The sequence below is a fragment of the Mastigoproctus giganteus genome, chromosome 9 (assembly GCF_048544385.1).
Source record: "Mastigoproctus giganteus isolate SK-2022 chromosome 9, ASM4854438v1, whole genome shotgun sequence".
Taxonomy (NCBI): Eukaryota; Metazoa; Arthropoda; class Arachnida; order Uropygi; family Thelyphonidae; genus Mastigoproctus; species Mastigoproctus giganteus.
Genome location: NC_143583.1, coordinates 73,575,420 through 73,591,796, shown reverse-complemented (window position 1 = coordinate 73,591,796; position 16,377 = coordinate 73,575,420). Strand labels below are relative to the sequence as shown.

General features: G+C 35.1%; 1 protein-coding gene across 1 annotated transcript in view; it reads left to right on the top strand.

Moving 5' to 3' along the window:
- The window catches only part of LOC150080449 (JNK-interacting protein 1-like), a 200,220-nt gene that overhangs the window by 101,349 nt on the left and 82,494 nt on the right, over window positions 1–16,377 (top strand). Inside the window, exon 7 of the mRNA XM_090381228.1 lies at window positions 6,752–6,832. Coding sequence (XP_090237354.1) covers window positions 6,752–6,832 — 81 coding nt within the window. The remainder of the gene's footprint in view (window positions 1–6,751; window positions 6,833–16,377) is intronic.

Below are 16,377 nucleotides of genomic sequence, written 5' to 3'. Positions count from 1 at the left end.
TACTCCATGAAGAGCAGTGTCCATTGATTACCACTCTCTGCCTTCTCCCACTCAACCATCCTTTTATCCCTAGCAGCAGTTTGTCTCCAATGCCACACTGCTCTAATTTGTGCAGCAGTCTTCCATGTGCAATAGTATCAAAAGCCTTTCTAAGATCCAAATATATGATATCAAAATTATTCTTTGCATCCAGTTCCTTTGTGACTACATCATAGTATCCAATCAAATTGGTCAGGAAAGACTTTCCCTTAACAATCCATACTGTGTCCGAGCTATAACTGAAGTCTTGTCTAGATGATCCTGCAATGCTTCTTTAAACAGTGCCTTCATTAATTTTCCTAGAACAGAAGGTAAACTAACAGGTCTGTAATTACTTTTGTCACCCTTTGATTCTCCTTTGTGAATTGGGGTCACATTTGCACATCTCCAGTCCATGGGTACCTCCCCTGAGTCCAAGGAAGTTCTCATAATTATGGCTAAGGGTTTGCTTACTTAATTTGCCGCCTCCTTTAATATAACTGGATAGATCCCATCCACCCCAGGTGCCTTTCTTATATTTATCTTCAACAATTTCTCCTCCACTTTACTCTCAGTTATTACAAGATTGTCTACTTTACTACATCTCTGGCATTCCTCTTCCTGAATAACTCCTCATGTGTGAATGTAAATGCAAAATATTCATTTAGTTTGTTAGCTACCAGAGCAAGATCATCAACAGTTAAACCATCGATATCAAGTGGACCAATTTGATTCATCCCCTTCCTTCTAGAGTTTACATAAGTAAAGAACTCTGCTGTTTTTATTTGCATCATTTGCCAAAGATTTCTCGTAATCTGCCTTTGCCTACCTAACCTCCTTTGTGACTTGGTTACAGACCAGCTTATATCTATCATAGGCTTCTGTGTCACCTGTTAATTTTTATTTACCCATGCATTTTTCTTCTCTGCCACATGTCTCATTAGTTCATCTGACATCCATTTAGGCCCAAATCTTGCACAATATTTCTTTGTTGGTATGAAAAGCCTAGTAGCTTCCAAGATTAATTCTTTGAATGCTTCCCATTTTGAATATGCTGTTGATAACGTCATGAGTTGGTCCCACCGTATAGAATTTAAATACCATCTCAGATCACCTTTACTGAAGAAAAAACCCTTCCCTTTACCCTTGATGGTAGTTACCTCTTTGAGTAAATCCCACTTCAGCACTCTATGATCACTGCCACCTAGTGGTTCCTTTATCTGCAGATTCTTAATGCATGAAGAATCACTACTGATAATCAGATCAAGAGTATTACTCCTTCTAGATGCCTCCCAAATATGCTGCTGTAGAAAACAATTATCCAATAAATTCACAAAAGCCTTGCTAGTTGTGTGAGTGGCCAACCCACGAATTCCAATCAATCTCTGGGAAATTAAAATCCCCCATTTTAAGACACTCTGATTTACTGGCCCACTCTATTTCTCCACACAATTGCTCATTATAATCATTAAATTCATTAGGCCTATAACAAACACCTACTCTCATTTTCTTTTCCCAGTGCTTATGTCACACCAAACAGACTCAAAATTACATTGTCCCTCAACATCAGTTGGATGCTTCCTTAGATTTTATGTGTTTCTTAACTAACAGCATAACCCCTCCTCACTTCCTGTCCTATCTTTCCTTCCTGTACACATTGTACTTCCCAAATTCCAATTCTGCACTGCTTATGTCTGTGTGACACCACGTCTCTGATATCCCAACAGCATCTACCTTTGATGTCTTGACTAGCACTTCATTTGTCTTGATTAAAATTTAATTATTGTAATCAGCAGTAAAAGATATAGTAATTTCTTGCCCAGCTGTACTCCAAATGAAATCAAAAGTTTTATTCATCGTTGTGGGGGCAGGGGGGGTATTGTAGTATTACAAAAATTGTCTTATGGGGTGACCTGAAGTATATTTCTCTAGTATGTTCCTAATAAGGTATAACTATTAAACAGGAATATTTTTTATGAATATGCATAGTTCATTTAATTTTAAAAAACGATGGATGGCACAATAGTGTCCCTCTTCTTTCATATTATCTAAAGTGGGAAATCCCCCAACCTTGATTCAAGGCTAGTTCTCAAGTAATATTTCATTTCTAAGAATTAAAAAAGCCTTAGAGTATATTTTCCGAGATGTTACTTAATAAGAACACATGTTACTTAATATTAAGATGTTACTTAATAAGTTACTTAATAAGAACACATTTACTTAAAAAATAATGTAAATTACTGATGTGCAACCTTACAGCCACTTAAATTAAGTAGTAAGTGGCAAGTTATTGATAAAAATTTGTAGTATACCGCTCCCCAGATATAATGGCATCATTTATACCGCGGATTCGGATATACTCTGGCTCTTACTGCCTGACATTGCGCAATCATTGGAAAAAATTCCAAGAAAAATATTAACATTCTTTTGCAAACCTTGCACTACAGGAGGCTTCCCCACTCAAATGACCCAGTGTTTGCTAGAGAGGGAAAAAGCACGGGTTCTCGGAAATCTCACCCATAACTTGAGTTTTGTGATTTCCTTATCTCCTCCAACACAAAAGGGCGGTTTCCTCGAAAATGAGTCAGATAGGAGCAGTACATTTGAAAGATGTGGGGTTGTTTTAGCTTCTGCAGTTAGCATCTATCATTTTTCCTTGTGAAGGGTTGTCACTGCAAAAAAAAGGCAATCTGTAGGTTGAGACTTTACTGTGTTGGTTGTGTTTTTTTGTGACTGTTCGACATGTATCGGTGATTTTTTTTACATTTTTGCAAGCTTTATAGACGTAGCTATCATTCATAATAGATTAAAATTGATTTCGGGGGTTATGGTGAACGTTAATAAAATGAAGTCGTACACCATCAAAGAAAAGCTGACTGTAATCGAACGAGTAAAAAGTGGTATCTCAAAAGCACAAATAAAACAGGAGTTGGATATTCTGAAGGGAACAATACAAGGATGAATTACAGAAGAAGGAAGACTATGTTCCTTCTTGAATAGGCGCCTCCATATCCAGGTGGGAAGGAGCAGCAGTGCGTAGCACACGCTTCTTGATTAGACTGGGGTTCGAGCCCGTCACCACCAAATACGGAGGATGCGGAAAGGTCAAGGAATGACCACCGCATATCCCGGAGCAATATGGCCTTAGTTGCTAATGCTCCTAAAAACCAAATAACAACAACAACCTTCTTGAATAAGTTCGACAAAACCACAGGACTGGAAAGGAAGAAATCAAGACCCTTCAAAAACGAGGCAGTGGATGATTGTTTATACATGTGGTTCGTTCATAAATGCATTGTTTAAGATTTCCACTGTCAGGTACCATTCTGAAGATGCAAGTAGAAAATTTTTTTTCAAGACTTAAAAGCTTGATGGTGAATTCTCTGTCAGGCATTGGCAGAAACATCATGGTATTGGGGAAATAACAATTAGCAGTGAAGCAAAATCATCAGATGCTGATAGTGCAAAACAATTTATTAGTGACTTAAAATTTACGTGTGAAGGTTTCTGTGATGAGCAACTATACAGTTGTGATGAGTCTGCACTCTTTTACAGAATGTTATCTATGAAATCTATGGATTTAAAATCAGCTCTGAATAAAGCAGAATTGAAGTTAAGTAAGGATTGTGTCACTCTGTTGTTTTTCTTGAATAAAACAGGAACCCATAAGCTGCCTCCAGTGGTAATCAAGAAAAGTAAGAATCTGCGATGTTTTAAATCCATCAACCAAAAACATCTCCCTGTTGAATACGTGAAAGCAGCTCAAAAGCATGGATGACTGCAAATTTATTTTTGACCTGGTTCCACGAAACGTTTGTATCATCAATGCAATGGTATTTGAGAAAAATACTCATCAAACCAAAAAGCATTACTGTTTTTAGATAACTGTCCAGCACACCTACCTGCTGACAGTCTCATATTCAAAGATGGAAAGATTTGCACCATGTATTTACTAAAAAATACAACAGCATTAATCTAGCCCCTTGATCTAGGAATCATTTATAATTTTAAGGTAAATTACAAATGTGAGCTACTTTTATCTTTGCTGTTCTTCGATCGTGAGGTTCCTGAATTTCTAAAGTTGTTCAATTTAAAGGAAGTAGCATACAAAATTGGTCTTGCTTGGGGGAGTATTTTGCAAGATACAATTCAAAATTGTTGGAGAAAAAGTGGTTTTCTGAGAATGGCTGATGGAGAGAATCAAGCTGTGACCGATAAAGAGCAAAACAGTGGACAAATTGCTATACATTGTGATATACAGGCAGTTAGAGATACCCTTGAGGAACAGGAACTCACAGAGAATATGATCGATCAGTGGGTTGCTATTGACAAAGAAGAATTAGTGTGTCACTTATTAGCTGACGAAAACATTGTTGAAAGTGTCACCAACACGAAAAGGACAGATGGAAGTGATGGGGAAACAGAAGAACTAGAAGAGCAGCCTGTCGAAGTTCCCACAGATCAGGAAGCAGTACAAGGCTCAGAGACTGTGATTGGGTGGTTACAAGCACAGCAGTACGTTGAGCAAGTAAAGATTTTGCAATTAGTGTCATTAAAAAATATGATCTTGCAAAAACGATTTTCCCGTAAAAAGCAACAAAAAATTACAGACTCTTTAAAGAAGTGATCAGATATATTCCTTGAATTTTTTATAATTATCGTTCTATTGCTACATATTTTTTGTGAAAATAAATAATTTTTGAAAAATGCATTTGTTCACACATTAGTATTAACCCTTCCCAAGTGGATTTTTTTTGGTCTGCAGGTGGAATTAAAAAAAATTAATGCACGGAATCACTTAATGGAGCACAGTAAATATTGCAAATATGTTCTGATTTCTCTTGTAAAAATGTTTGGAGTCTGTTCGAAGTGAGAATCAATGAATTGGAGAAAATTTGTAAACATCTGTTATAGTAATAGTAATAGAGGCATGTGATGCAAGAAAGCGAGCGTATGAGCTTATGTTGCACCAGCCAAAAAAAAAAAAAAAAAATTACAAAACCTTTCCCTCTAAAAGTTTGTCCAGTTCCTCCTTGAATTTATTTAAGCTATCAACTTCCACAACGACAGATGGAAGTTTGTTCCAGCAATTAACCACCCACTAGCTAAAGGCAAATTTCCGCACAATGAAAAAGACTCCCAGGTTTTTTTCATTTTCAACCACCCTAAGTGTAGTACCATCTATCTATTCTACAACTGTCTTTCCTCAATTTGAATTTATGCCCCCTTAGGTTCGTAATCACAGCAAGTGGAAGAATGCCATCTGAATTCAGCGTGCTCAACCCATTCAAGGCCTTATACACCTCAATCAGATTACCTTAAGTGCCTGGTCACCAGCTGCTACAATTTGTAGCACTTATGCCTCTCTTGGTAAGAGGATCCCTTCATTCCCCCTCACCAATCTTGGTGCCCTTCTTTGTACACGCTCAAGCAAACCTACATCCTTCCTAAAATGAGGCCTGCAGACCTGTACACAGTACTCAAGGCATGGCCCGACTGCCTTATACAAAGGGATAATCACCTCCTTTTCCTTGCCTGCTACGAAAATTCCTGTATATCATTGACAAAACCCCATGACCTGCTCTTGCAGCCTGTCTGCATTGCTCAGAAAACTTCATATCTCACTGCACAATTACTCTCAGGTTTTTTTCATTTTCTACCACCCTAAGTGTAGTACCACACAGTTGGTACATTCCTCTGGGGATATTTCTACCCATATGCAGCACTTTGCATTTGTCAATGTTAAACTTCAGTTGCCACTTCTCAGCCCATTTGCTCAACTTTTCTAGATCCTGTTGCAGTAGCACATGTCACACTGTCATTAACAACCCTGTCAACCTTTATATCATCTGCAAACTTCAACATTAAGTCTGATATACCTTCATCAATATCATTGATAAATATTCAAAATAACAATGGACCCAACACTGAACCCTTGGGTCTCCACTAATAACATTAGTCAATGAAGAGCAGCATCCATTGATTACCAACCTCTGTCTTCTCCCACTCAACCATCCTTTTATCGATTGTAGCAACCTACCCTTAATACCATTCTACTTCAATTTGTACAATAGTCTTCTATACACAACAGTGTCAAAAACTTTCCTGAAATCCAAGTATATTATATCAAAATTATTTTTTGCATCCAGTTCCTTTGTAACCATATCATAGTATCCAATCAAATTTGTCAGACAAGACTTTCCCTTATCTTTGCTATCTGAGCAGGATCATCAACATTCGAACCATTGATATCAAGTGGACTAATCCGATTCACCCCTTCCTTTTAGAGTTTATGTAAGTAAAGAAATCCTTGCTGTTTTTCTTAGCATCCTTTGCCAACAATTTCTCGTAATCTCATCATAGCATGGTTGTCTTATAATGTATTCACAACTTGCTCCCAAAACCCAGCAGTATAACCAGGAAGCGCTGTATCTGTTTATCAGTCTTTTTTGTCCATGAAAAAAAAGAATTGAGAAACACACATATCAAACTGCAAAAAAAGAGATTGATGTAAAATGTCAGTTTATGTATGGCATTATCAATTTCAGAATATCTGCAACACCATTAAAGCGATTGACTCAGGTAAGTGACAAGTGTTTGGCTGCAGTTTGTTTGATTTTAATGTTTATCTACATTAAAGTTCTTGGATTTTTTATTTAAAATTGAAATCACTCTGTAGAAATATGATTATTTAAGAAGACAAGTAGAATTATTTCTTTTTTATTTTAAAAAGGGGTCAATTTAAGAACTGGATTCATGGGAATCTTTCCGAGTGCTTATGTTACAGATGTTGACTATGAAGATTTTGAATCAGGTAGATATAAAAAATGTATACTTTTATTGATTTAGAAAGTATTAGTCTTCTATGATCTTCTGTGACTCTAATATATTTGAGATTTCTTTGAATACCATGCACATATAAGTAGTGCATCCCTCATCTTTTGAGGGTGAAATTTTAAAATTGAAGCAGAAACTTCTGTTTTAGAATATTTGTTTGTTGTTTGTTTGTTATTTAGGTTTTAGGAGCATTAGCAACTAAGGCCTTATTGCTCCAGGGATATGCAGTGGTCATTCCCTGACCTCTCCGCATCCTCCGTATTTGGTGGACACGGGCTCGAACCCCGGTCTAATCAAGAAGCGTGTGCTACGCACTGCTGCTCCTGCCCACCTGGCTACGGAGGTGCCTGTTTTAGAATGAGGCATAGTGGCAATTTGATGTCATCTGTGATGCATGGTACATTAAATTGCTGTGTGGCATTACTTATTGTATTTTCATCTCTCTTTTTTTTTTGTTCTTGACATTGTCCAGGAAAGTTTTGAAGTATGGTGATAAGATGTGGGTGTTGGTGGACAGCTTTAATACCTTGTATTATAAAGTAACAGCATTACAGCCAAAAATAAAACTTTCCTAATTTTTTTATATAAATTCATGCTGTCTAAAAGATTATGAAGTACTAAACAAATTTCATTGTATACTTTTTTTTTTAATGCTTAACTTTTTTTTATTCTAGTGGACTAAAAATAATGACATTTTAAATGGTCAGGACAACATTACTGTATTTTTTTTTTTAAAATAATGCTGTACATAAAAATGTTAAAAACAGTGCTGGATGCAAATTACCAATTTCTTACAATGATCTGATGCTTCCAAATGATGTATTATTTGTGGGAAGCTAGTTAACAATGCAGTATTATAAATGAACAGGTGTCTCACAAATCAGAATTATGTAACATTGGCGAGCTCTTATAGGTTTTGGGCTTTCCATGAGCTTCATAAAGGAGTAACTTTGACACTTACCACTTTCTTTGCAGTTTACTGTACAGTGCTATTAAAAATGTTGCAGTATAATTAACTGTAAGAGAGTCCAAGGGTGGCATTCTAATGTAGAGTGTGGGTAGAGTGTGTTCAGCATAACCTAACATAAATGGAGCATATTTGCTTCCCAATCTCCACAAACTAATAAAGTTTAATAAGAATAAAATTTATTAACATTAAAAATTGTAGTTCATTTTTCAGAAAGATATAATTGTGATAAGCTTTTTTCAGCATACAAAATTATATTAACAGCTAAAAGCAGAAAGTGAAGATGATGGTTCTTTCTGAAATCCCTTTCAAAATCATGGAAAGTGGTGCTTTGTAAAATAAGCTTAAATGTAATAAAGTAGTATGGTTTTAATTTTAAAAGAAAGAAATATGCTTGTCCATGTCATTACAAAAAAAAGTCCCCACCCTCCCCTTTGCTTTGCTGAACATAAGTAAGCTTCACAGTACTGTTTGATTACAAAGAACACTATCTGTAACCAGCAGTATGCATACTTTGTGTTATGTTGATAGCAGTTTTTTGTTATTCTAGATGTGATTTCATAATCTAAAAAATGGATGGCATGTGCTGCTATTTACAAAAATTTAATCTCTTGCTTTGTAAACTGAATATACCACAATTGACAAATGCATCAATTTTTCTCTCTCTTAGAGTTAATCTTTTGTGGTCTAGCATTATTTTTGATATTTTCCCATTCCAGTCCAGCATGAAAAGAAAAAAAAGAAAAGAATACTGTAAATGAGATCCTCAAATGTTATTTTCAAGTTTATATGACTTATTATATAAAAGTGTTTGATAAAACATTAAAAAAATTTCAGACATTTTAAATATTTATTATTTATATGATTTTAGTGTGTGGTTTTTCTTGAAACACTCATGGATGCAATCTTGGTTTTCTGGGATGTGTTTCGAATACCAGACTATTTCTTTTCTTCCACTGCTTCCACTTCCTTCTTTTATAGAAGTTTTTCATTTAATCCCATATTAATGGGATTAAATGGGGTGAAGGCACAAAACAAAAAAAAAGAAAGTTTGAAAGAGTTTTATTGGCATAATTATTTGTTTTATTCAAAGAATCTGTAGAAAAAAAAAAAAAAAAAAAAAAAGACTGAAAATATTCAAGTTCAGTTTTTGGAATACTTAAATTACTCAAACAGAATCCACATTTTAAAATAGCAAATGGAAAATTTTTGAATGAAACATCATTTATCTTGCTTGTTCTTCAATTTTCTACACCAGCATTGGTGGATAGGTTGTCATCAATTTCTTCATCAACACCACAAGCTATCATTGTGACTGAAAATAACATCATCATCACTATTGGACAAAAGTAAATCAAATTTTGAATCAGAAAGTTCTAACAATTTCTGAATCACTTTCCTCCTCAGAAAGGGCTTTTTTGAGGTGTTGACACCATGAATTTTGTTTCTGAAACAAAAAACAAAGTGAACACTAAAAATTAAGTAAAGCCAGAGCCACTAGCTGTTAACAGTTGAATGTAAACATTCAGTTAGTTTTGTGAATGGGATTAAATGGGAAAGCGTGGAGTATAAATAAAAGGCAATTCAGTCATTTCATGGAAAAGTGGGTAAAACACCTCAAAAAAGTCCTTTCTGAGGAGGAAAGTGACAAAACAGAAAGGCGCATCTGATGGGACATTGGTCACAAAGGGTTTAAATATTTACTTTTATGAGTTTCTTGTATGCAAATAGTTTTTCATTGATATGTTATTTTATTGCAGCATCTCTAGTTGAGAGAAAGAGGTAGGAGAGAAACTGTAAATCTACTGGATTATTCTCAGATAAGTCCAGTTTATAAAGCACCAAGTTGCAATAATTGAATGCACAGCAGGAGAGAATGCAGTAGCTCAGTGGTTTCTGAACTTTAACAGTGCTTTTCTTAAATTAGCAACATTTTCACTTTGTATTCTTTAGTTGAAATATTTGAATTTAACTTGAGCATTCATTTGCACTCTGGTTCATGGTTGTTTGCTTTTGCCAGTTTCTGTTTTGAAATTGGCATTTTACCACAAACTGTATATTTTTAGATTTATTGTGGGGAAGTATTATCATACCTGGAATATATCTGACACCACTGATATCACCAACCAACCATTACGTAGTACCTGGGTTTTTTATCTGCATTTCCAATTGGCAATCAGATATATAAATGTTAATTCTGCAAACATATGAGACATTGAAAACAACTTCTCACAGGCATCAATTTAATGACTGTGAGAAAGAAGTCTTGTTCAACAAAAGGCCTCTGACCTTTATTACTTTGTAACAGTGATATATATATATATATATATATATATATATCACTGTTACAAAGTGATATATATATATATTAGTCAATTATATAATCAAGAATAATGATATAGAGAAGCTATATGATATGGGAGGAAAATTAAGTTTAAAATTAGATAATTCTGAATTACAATAACATAACTTATGGATCAGGGACACTGCTATAGCAAAAAATACCCTACAGCCATAATGTGTACATGTATATACAAAATATTGTAGGTAGAAAATGTTAACGGGCTTTATGTAAAAATTAAAATTAAAAATTAAAACTGATGAATATACGGTATACCCTGGGAGCGATATATGTTGTGAAATAAAGGGGGATGAAATGAACAGGAAAATAAAACAATAAGATTTGCACCGATTGAAACAATACCAAATAAATTTTGAAAAACTTGAAAGATTTTGAAAAAACTTGAAAGATTTTGAACGAACTATCAAGGTGGAAATAACATTGCAGTGTCTTTCATAATTTTTGTCTTCATCAGAGGTTATCCACCAAAATAATGAAAAAGACAGCAATGCTCTTACTTCTGTTTCCGACATGCTCTGTCTGCATAGGTACATGTGCGAAAAGACACTTGGTAATTTACAAATTTAATTTTAAAATTTAAAATTTTGAATATAATTATACAAAATTTGATATAACGTTAATGTTCTAATAGAGGTGTTGCATACAGATCATGGATGACCTTACAGAAGTAAGTGAGAAAAGTAAAGCCAAAAGTAAGGAAAAACTGTATATACCGTAAGACAAGGACTTACCATTACTAGCCAAACTGAACAAAAGACTGATTTCGCAGGTTACCTGTATATTTATGTGCACATAAACGTTAACCCCTATTTTTTACCTTATGTCTATAGGAAATAAATTCCTGCTATACGAGTGTGTGCTAGGAACGAATAAACTCGTAAAGTCGAGAACTACCTCTAACTTTCGCTATCAAGTTTAAGATATACGTTATGATCACAGTTTTAAATTAGTTATATCCTTATTAAAAAGCAAAATTTCCTAGTTAAAAAAAAAAAAAATGTGTGTGTATATATATATATATATATATGTATAAATATACAGTCAGTCCTCGTATAATCAGTGTTTACACTACACAAATTCGATCATACACGATTTATAAATAGGGGAATGATATCTTATATAACACAAACAGAATTCACTTATGCACGATTTGCCTTTGTGTTTACAAGAAATGGCAGTCGAATGCAGAATCACCCCAACCGAACACAACACAATAGGAATGAAGAGAAGATTCTGAAAATGTATTTATGTTTTTTATATCAGTGAAGGGGAAACACATTTCACCATAATAACGTAAAAACCAACACAATTCTAGCTATCAGTATAATCGAATATGCAATTAGATCGAATTTACTACCAGTTTATGAGATTCCACTAGCAGAAACGCAACTGGAAATTGTTTTTATTGTTTTATGGTAGTAACCCCTAGAAATGTGCTTTAGTAAAATGTGAGGTGTTAATAGTGTACTCTGCCTTTACGGTGTTGTTTATTCAGTTGCTACACGCGCACAGCTTTGTTTATGTGTATCAAGAGTGACTCCTCGTTTTGTAATTGCGCTCTATTCCCTAAAAATGAGTAAAATACTTAAAAGTGTGAAAAGGAAGCGTCCTGGTGAAGACACTGCAGATTTACAGAGAAAAAGAAAAGCAATATCGATAAACAGAGGCGGACTGGGTCAAAAATTCTTACCTGGGAAAATTTATAGTGGCCTCATACTATGGTTTATGGCCAAAATCACACTGGCCTCCGGGGTTTGCCCGGTAAGGCTTATGGCCAGTCTGCCTCTGTCGATAGAGAAAAAATATGAAATTGTGAAACGCTTTGAGCAAAATGAAAGGCCATGTGATATTGCACGTGCTACAGACCTAAATGAGGCAACGCTGAGAATTACAAAGAATTCAGAAAAAATAAAAACGACTTTGATAGCAGGAACAACTCAAAGTGTAATTAAAATCCATTAGATTAACACACAAAGAATTGGAAGAGATGGAACGGCTGTCATCTGTTTGGATAGAAAATCAAACAAAAAACAAGTTTGCTTACGATAGAAGCAAAAGCATTAGCAATATTTTATTATGTAATAGTCGTAATAAAATATGTATTTTATTACGATTATTTATTGTGTTTGGTAATGTTTTGGTTACAAATATGTGTGTTCAATCTTGGCTGGTCGGCACCTAACCCAATACGAGGACTGACTGTGTACACACACACACACACACACACACACACACACACACACACACACACACACACACACACACACACACACACACACACACACAGAGGAACTCCCTGACTTATGTAATAGCTGCCTCTGTAGCCAGGTAGGAAGGAGCAGCAGTGCGTAGCACACGCTTCTTGATTAGACCGGGGTTCGAGCCCGGTCTAATCAAGAACACTAAAACATCCACATCCACCAAATACGGAGGATGTGGAAAGGTCAGGGAATGACCACCGCATATCCCGGAGCAATATGGCCTTAGTTGCTAATGCTCCTAAAAACCAAATAACAACAACTTATGTAATACTCTACTTATGACTTATGTAATATGGAAATTCGATTTTATGTAAGTTTTTGCTGGCTGGTACAAACTTAAAAAAAAACATGGAAGCATATTTTGCATCCTTTAGGAATAAATGGAGGTATCGTGAAAATATCGTAATGTGAACCCAATAACACATTGTGTTTTTTTTTTTTTTTTTTTTTGTAATTCGTTCAGAGTCCTTGGAAGTTGAAATTTTTGCTATTTTACTAAGCTATTTATCTCTCTAAAAGGTCATATTTATAATTGAAATTTCACTACCCTTTCATTGTTATCATATGTTCCCGTTAAAGATTCAATTTTTGAATGCTTTTGTGATGTTTTTCTAAAGCACGTTTCTGGAGGTCACGACCATAAAACAATAAAAACAATTTGCACTTTCCAGTTTATTGGGCTTTTCTGGTAGTGCAAGAGATTATAAATGGGTAGTAAACTCGATCTTATTGCATTTGCGATAATACCGATAACTGCAGTTGTGTGGGTTTTTATGCTGTTATGGTGAAATGTGTTCCCCTTCACCGAAATCTTCAATCATATGACAAATAAATTTTCAGAAACTTCTCTTCATTCCTATTTACGTATTACAATGATGAAGGGAAAGCGACCAATGAAAAGCGCAAGTGGTGGTAGCGCCAGCTTAATCATGAAAATGATTAAGAAGTATGAAGCAGGACAAAGTTTGTCATCTATTGCATGGAAATAATGTCTCACTGCTTCAACAGTGAATACTATTTTAAAGGACAGTGTGCGTATAAAAGAACATGTCAAAGGATCAATGCACTTAGGATTAATGGCGATCACAAAACAGTGTTGAAGTGCTATATCGAAGATAGGACAACTATTAATAATATGGATGGAAAATTAGATTCAGAAGCGAGTGCCTCTGAGTCTAATGACCATTCAAGCAAAAGCAAGAAGTATTTATAAAGATATTAAGGATAAGTACGGCGAACCCCAACCCAAGTTCGTGGCAAGCAATGGATGATTTAATAGGTTTAAGCATCGCATTAGTTTCCACAACGTTAAAGTATGCAGTTAAGTCGCCAGTGCTGATTCTGCAGCTGCAGAGAAATTTTGTGATGTGTTGGAAAAAATTATTGATGAAGGCGGCTATTCAACGGAGCAAATTAATGTTGACGAGACTGCTCTGTATTGGAAATAAAATGCCGGATCGAACATACATTGCCAAAGAAGAAAATACCATGCCAGGTTTCAAGGCTTCAAAAGATAGGGCCACACTCTTGCTTGGGGCTAATGCAGCGGGAGATTACAGATTAAAACCACTACTTGTGTACCATTCTGGAAATCCTCATGGATTTAAGGACATCAATAAAGCCACCCTACCTGTGCATTTCCGATTGAACCAGAGAGCATGGATAACAATATCTCTCTCTCTCTTTGAGGATTGGTTTAAATGCTGCTTCATTCCAGAGGTTGCAAAATATTGTAAAGACAACAACATTCCTTTCAAGATTTTGCTTCTATTAGATAATACTCCTGGATATCTAATGCATCTAGATGATTTCAATTTGAACGTGAGAGTCATATTTCTATTGCCAAACATGACTTAACTCATCGAACCTATGGATCGGGGTGTTATTTAGAATTTCAAAGCATACTATTTACGCACATTTGCTCAGGCATTGTCTGCAGTAAAGGAGAAAAATTTAACGTTAAGAGACTTTTGGAAATCTTACAATATTTACCACTCCATCATAAGGCCCGGGTGGAAATTACTAAAAGTTGTTTAAATGGCGCATGGAAGAAAATATGCCCACGGCACGTAAAAGGCTTCGAAGGATTTGAAAAAGACAAATCATATGAAGAGGTTACAGGTAAGATTGTAAAGGTTGCAGGCTACTTCAGTTGGAGGATGATGCCAAAGACGTGGAGGAGTTAATAGAAGAAGAAGAGAAAGAATTATCTAACGAAGAACTTATTGACTTGCAGCCAGTGAAAGAAGAAAATGCTGACAAAGCTCAAGATGATCTAAATGAGGAGCCGAGCTTCATCACCAGCGAGATGGCAATGGCATTTCGTGAAATTGCATTGACAATGGTGAGGTTTGAGAAGATGGATCCTGACAGTGAACGATTCTTAAAAGTTAAGAGAGGGGTGAATAATATGCTTGCTTGCTTGCTACAAAGGAATCTATGGTGAAAAGAAAAAAAGCCACCGTCCAGTCATCCATTAATATGTTCTTTCGTAAGGCTGAGTGGCTGACCCCTTCTAAATCTCCACAGCCCTCAACCTTCGCAGTGGTGTACTTATCAGCTGAAGATGTAGATTCTGGCAGCAATGCTCGAGAGGTAAAACTTGCTGATGTATGCCTGTCTCCTCTCTTTTTCATTATTTTATAATTTTTTTAAATTGCATGCTTTTGTAATTTTTCCTATGCATGAGATAAAAAATTGAATAAATACAATAAACAATTCTGTTTACATGTTCGTTGAACATTTCTTTTTTGATTCTATCAATTCTGCGAGCATAGTTGCGAGTACTGCACAAGCATGAGAGAAATTCCGACTTATGTAAAATCCAACTTGTGTAGCGTGCCGCGGATTGCAATCCTTATGTAAGTCGGGGTGTTTCTGTATATATATATATATATATATATTTCCAAGTATAACAAAGCAAATATTAAATGTTATAATAAATATAAATATTATAATAAATATTAAGCAGTAACATAACCAATTAATGCCATCTAGGACGATTAAACATTACATCGGTCTGTATGAATATGAGTTAAGTTAATAATGGTAAGAGTTTTTTTAAAGGTAAAATATGATATACTAGCTTATCAGGTAAACCATAAACCATGGCGGGTACCCAACGTGACCTGGAAAAAATTAATCTATGCCATGACATAAGCAATAAATTATAAACATATATAAAAATACCATTAAAATGTTAGTTATGGCAATAAGATACATTGCAAGGGACTTTTTCGAGGGCTAACCCTTACAATGTATCAACCATAATTAACGAGCTATCCGTTTCTGTAGTCATCGTCCAGCATAACTATGTCCTAATATACGTAAAATAGTATTAAGTTAGTATTAAGTTAGAGCCAAATGTATAAATTTTGTAGTAGTTAGAGCCAAAAGTATAAAATTTGTAGTAAGTTAGAGCCAAATGGTAGTAATAAAATTTGTTAATTAATCCCAAATTTAGCAGTAAACTGGCAAGATGACTGTTAGCCCGACGGATAGCCAAAATATTAAATTAAATTAAAATTATAGAAAGAGCTATAATTATTGTTAGGCATATGTGCGTAGTTGATAGTAAATGCTGCCACGGTAGTCTAATCAAAATTAATAACAGTGTGAGCTATAGCTAACAAAGGCGAACGGAACAAAGGTATAGGAATAGATATAGTACCTCAATCCCCCTCGAATACTCTAATAGTTCATGAGGTATGAAAAAATAGGGATAAGAAAGTGAAAGTTAAACAGCAAAGAAAAAGCAAAATAATTAACATAGGATGTAACCTTATAGTAAGGTATCCGGGTTAGAATGATTTAAGATTAAAATTAGAATGCTTACCACCGTATGGCCAAGGTACTAGAAAACCACATGTATTGGCGCGTGTAGCATATATAACTACCGATCGCAGCCCCCCCCCTAGGAAAAGTAATAGTTA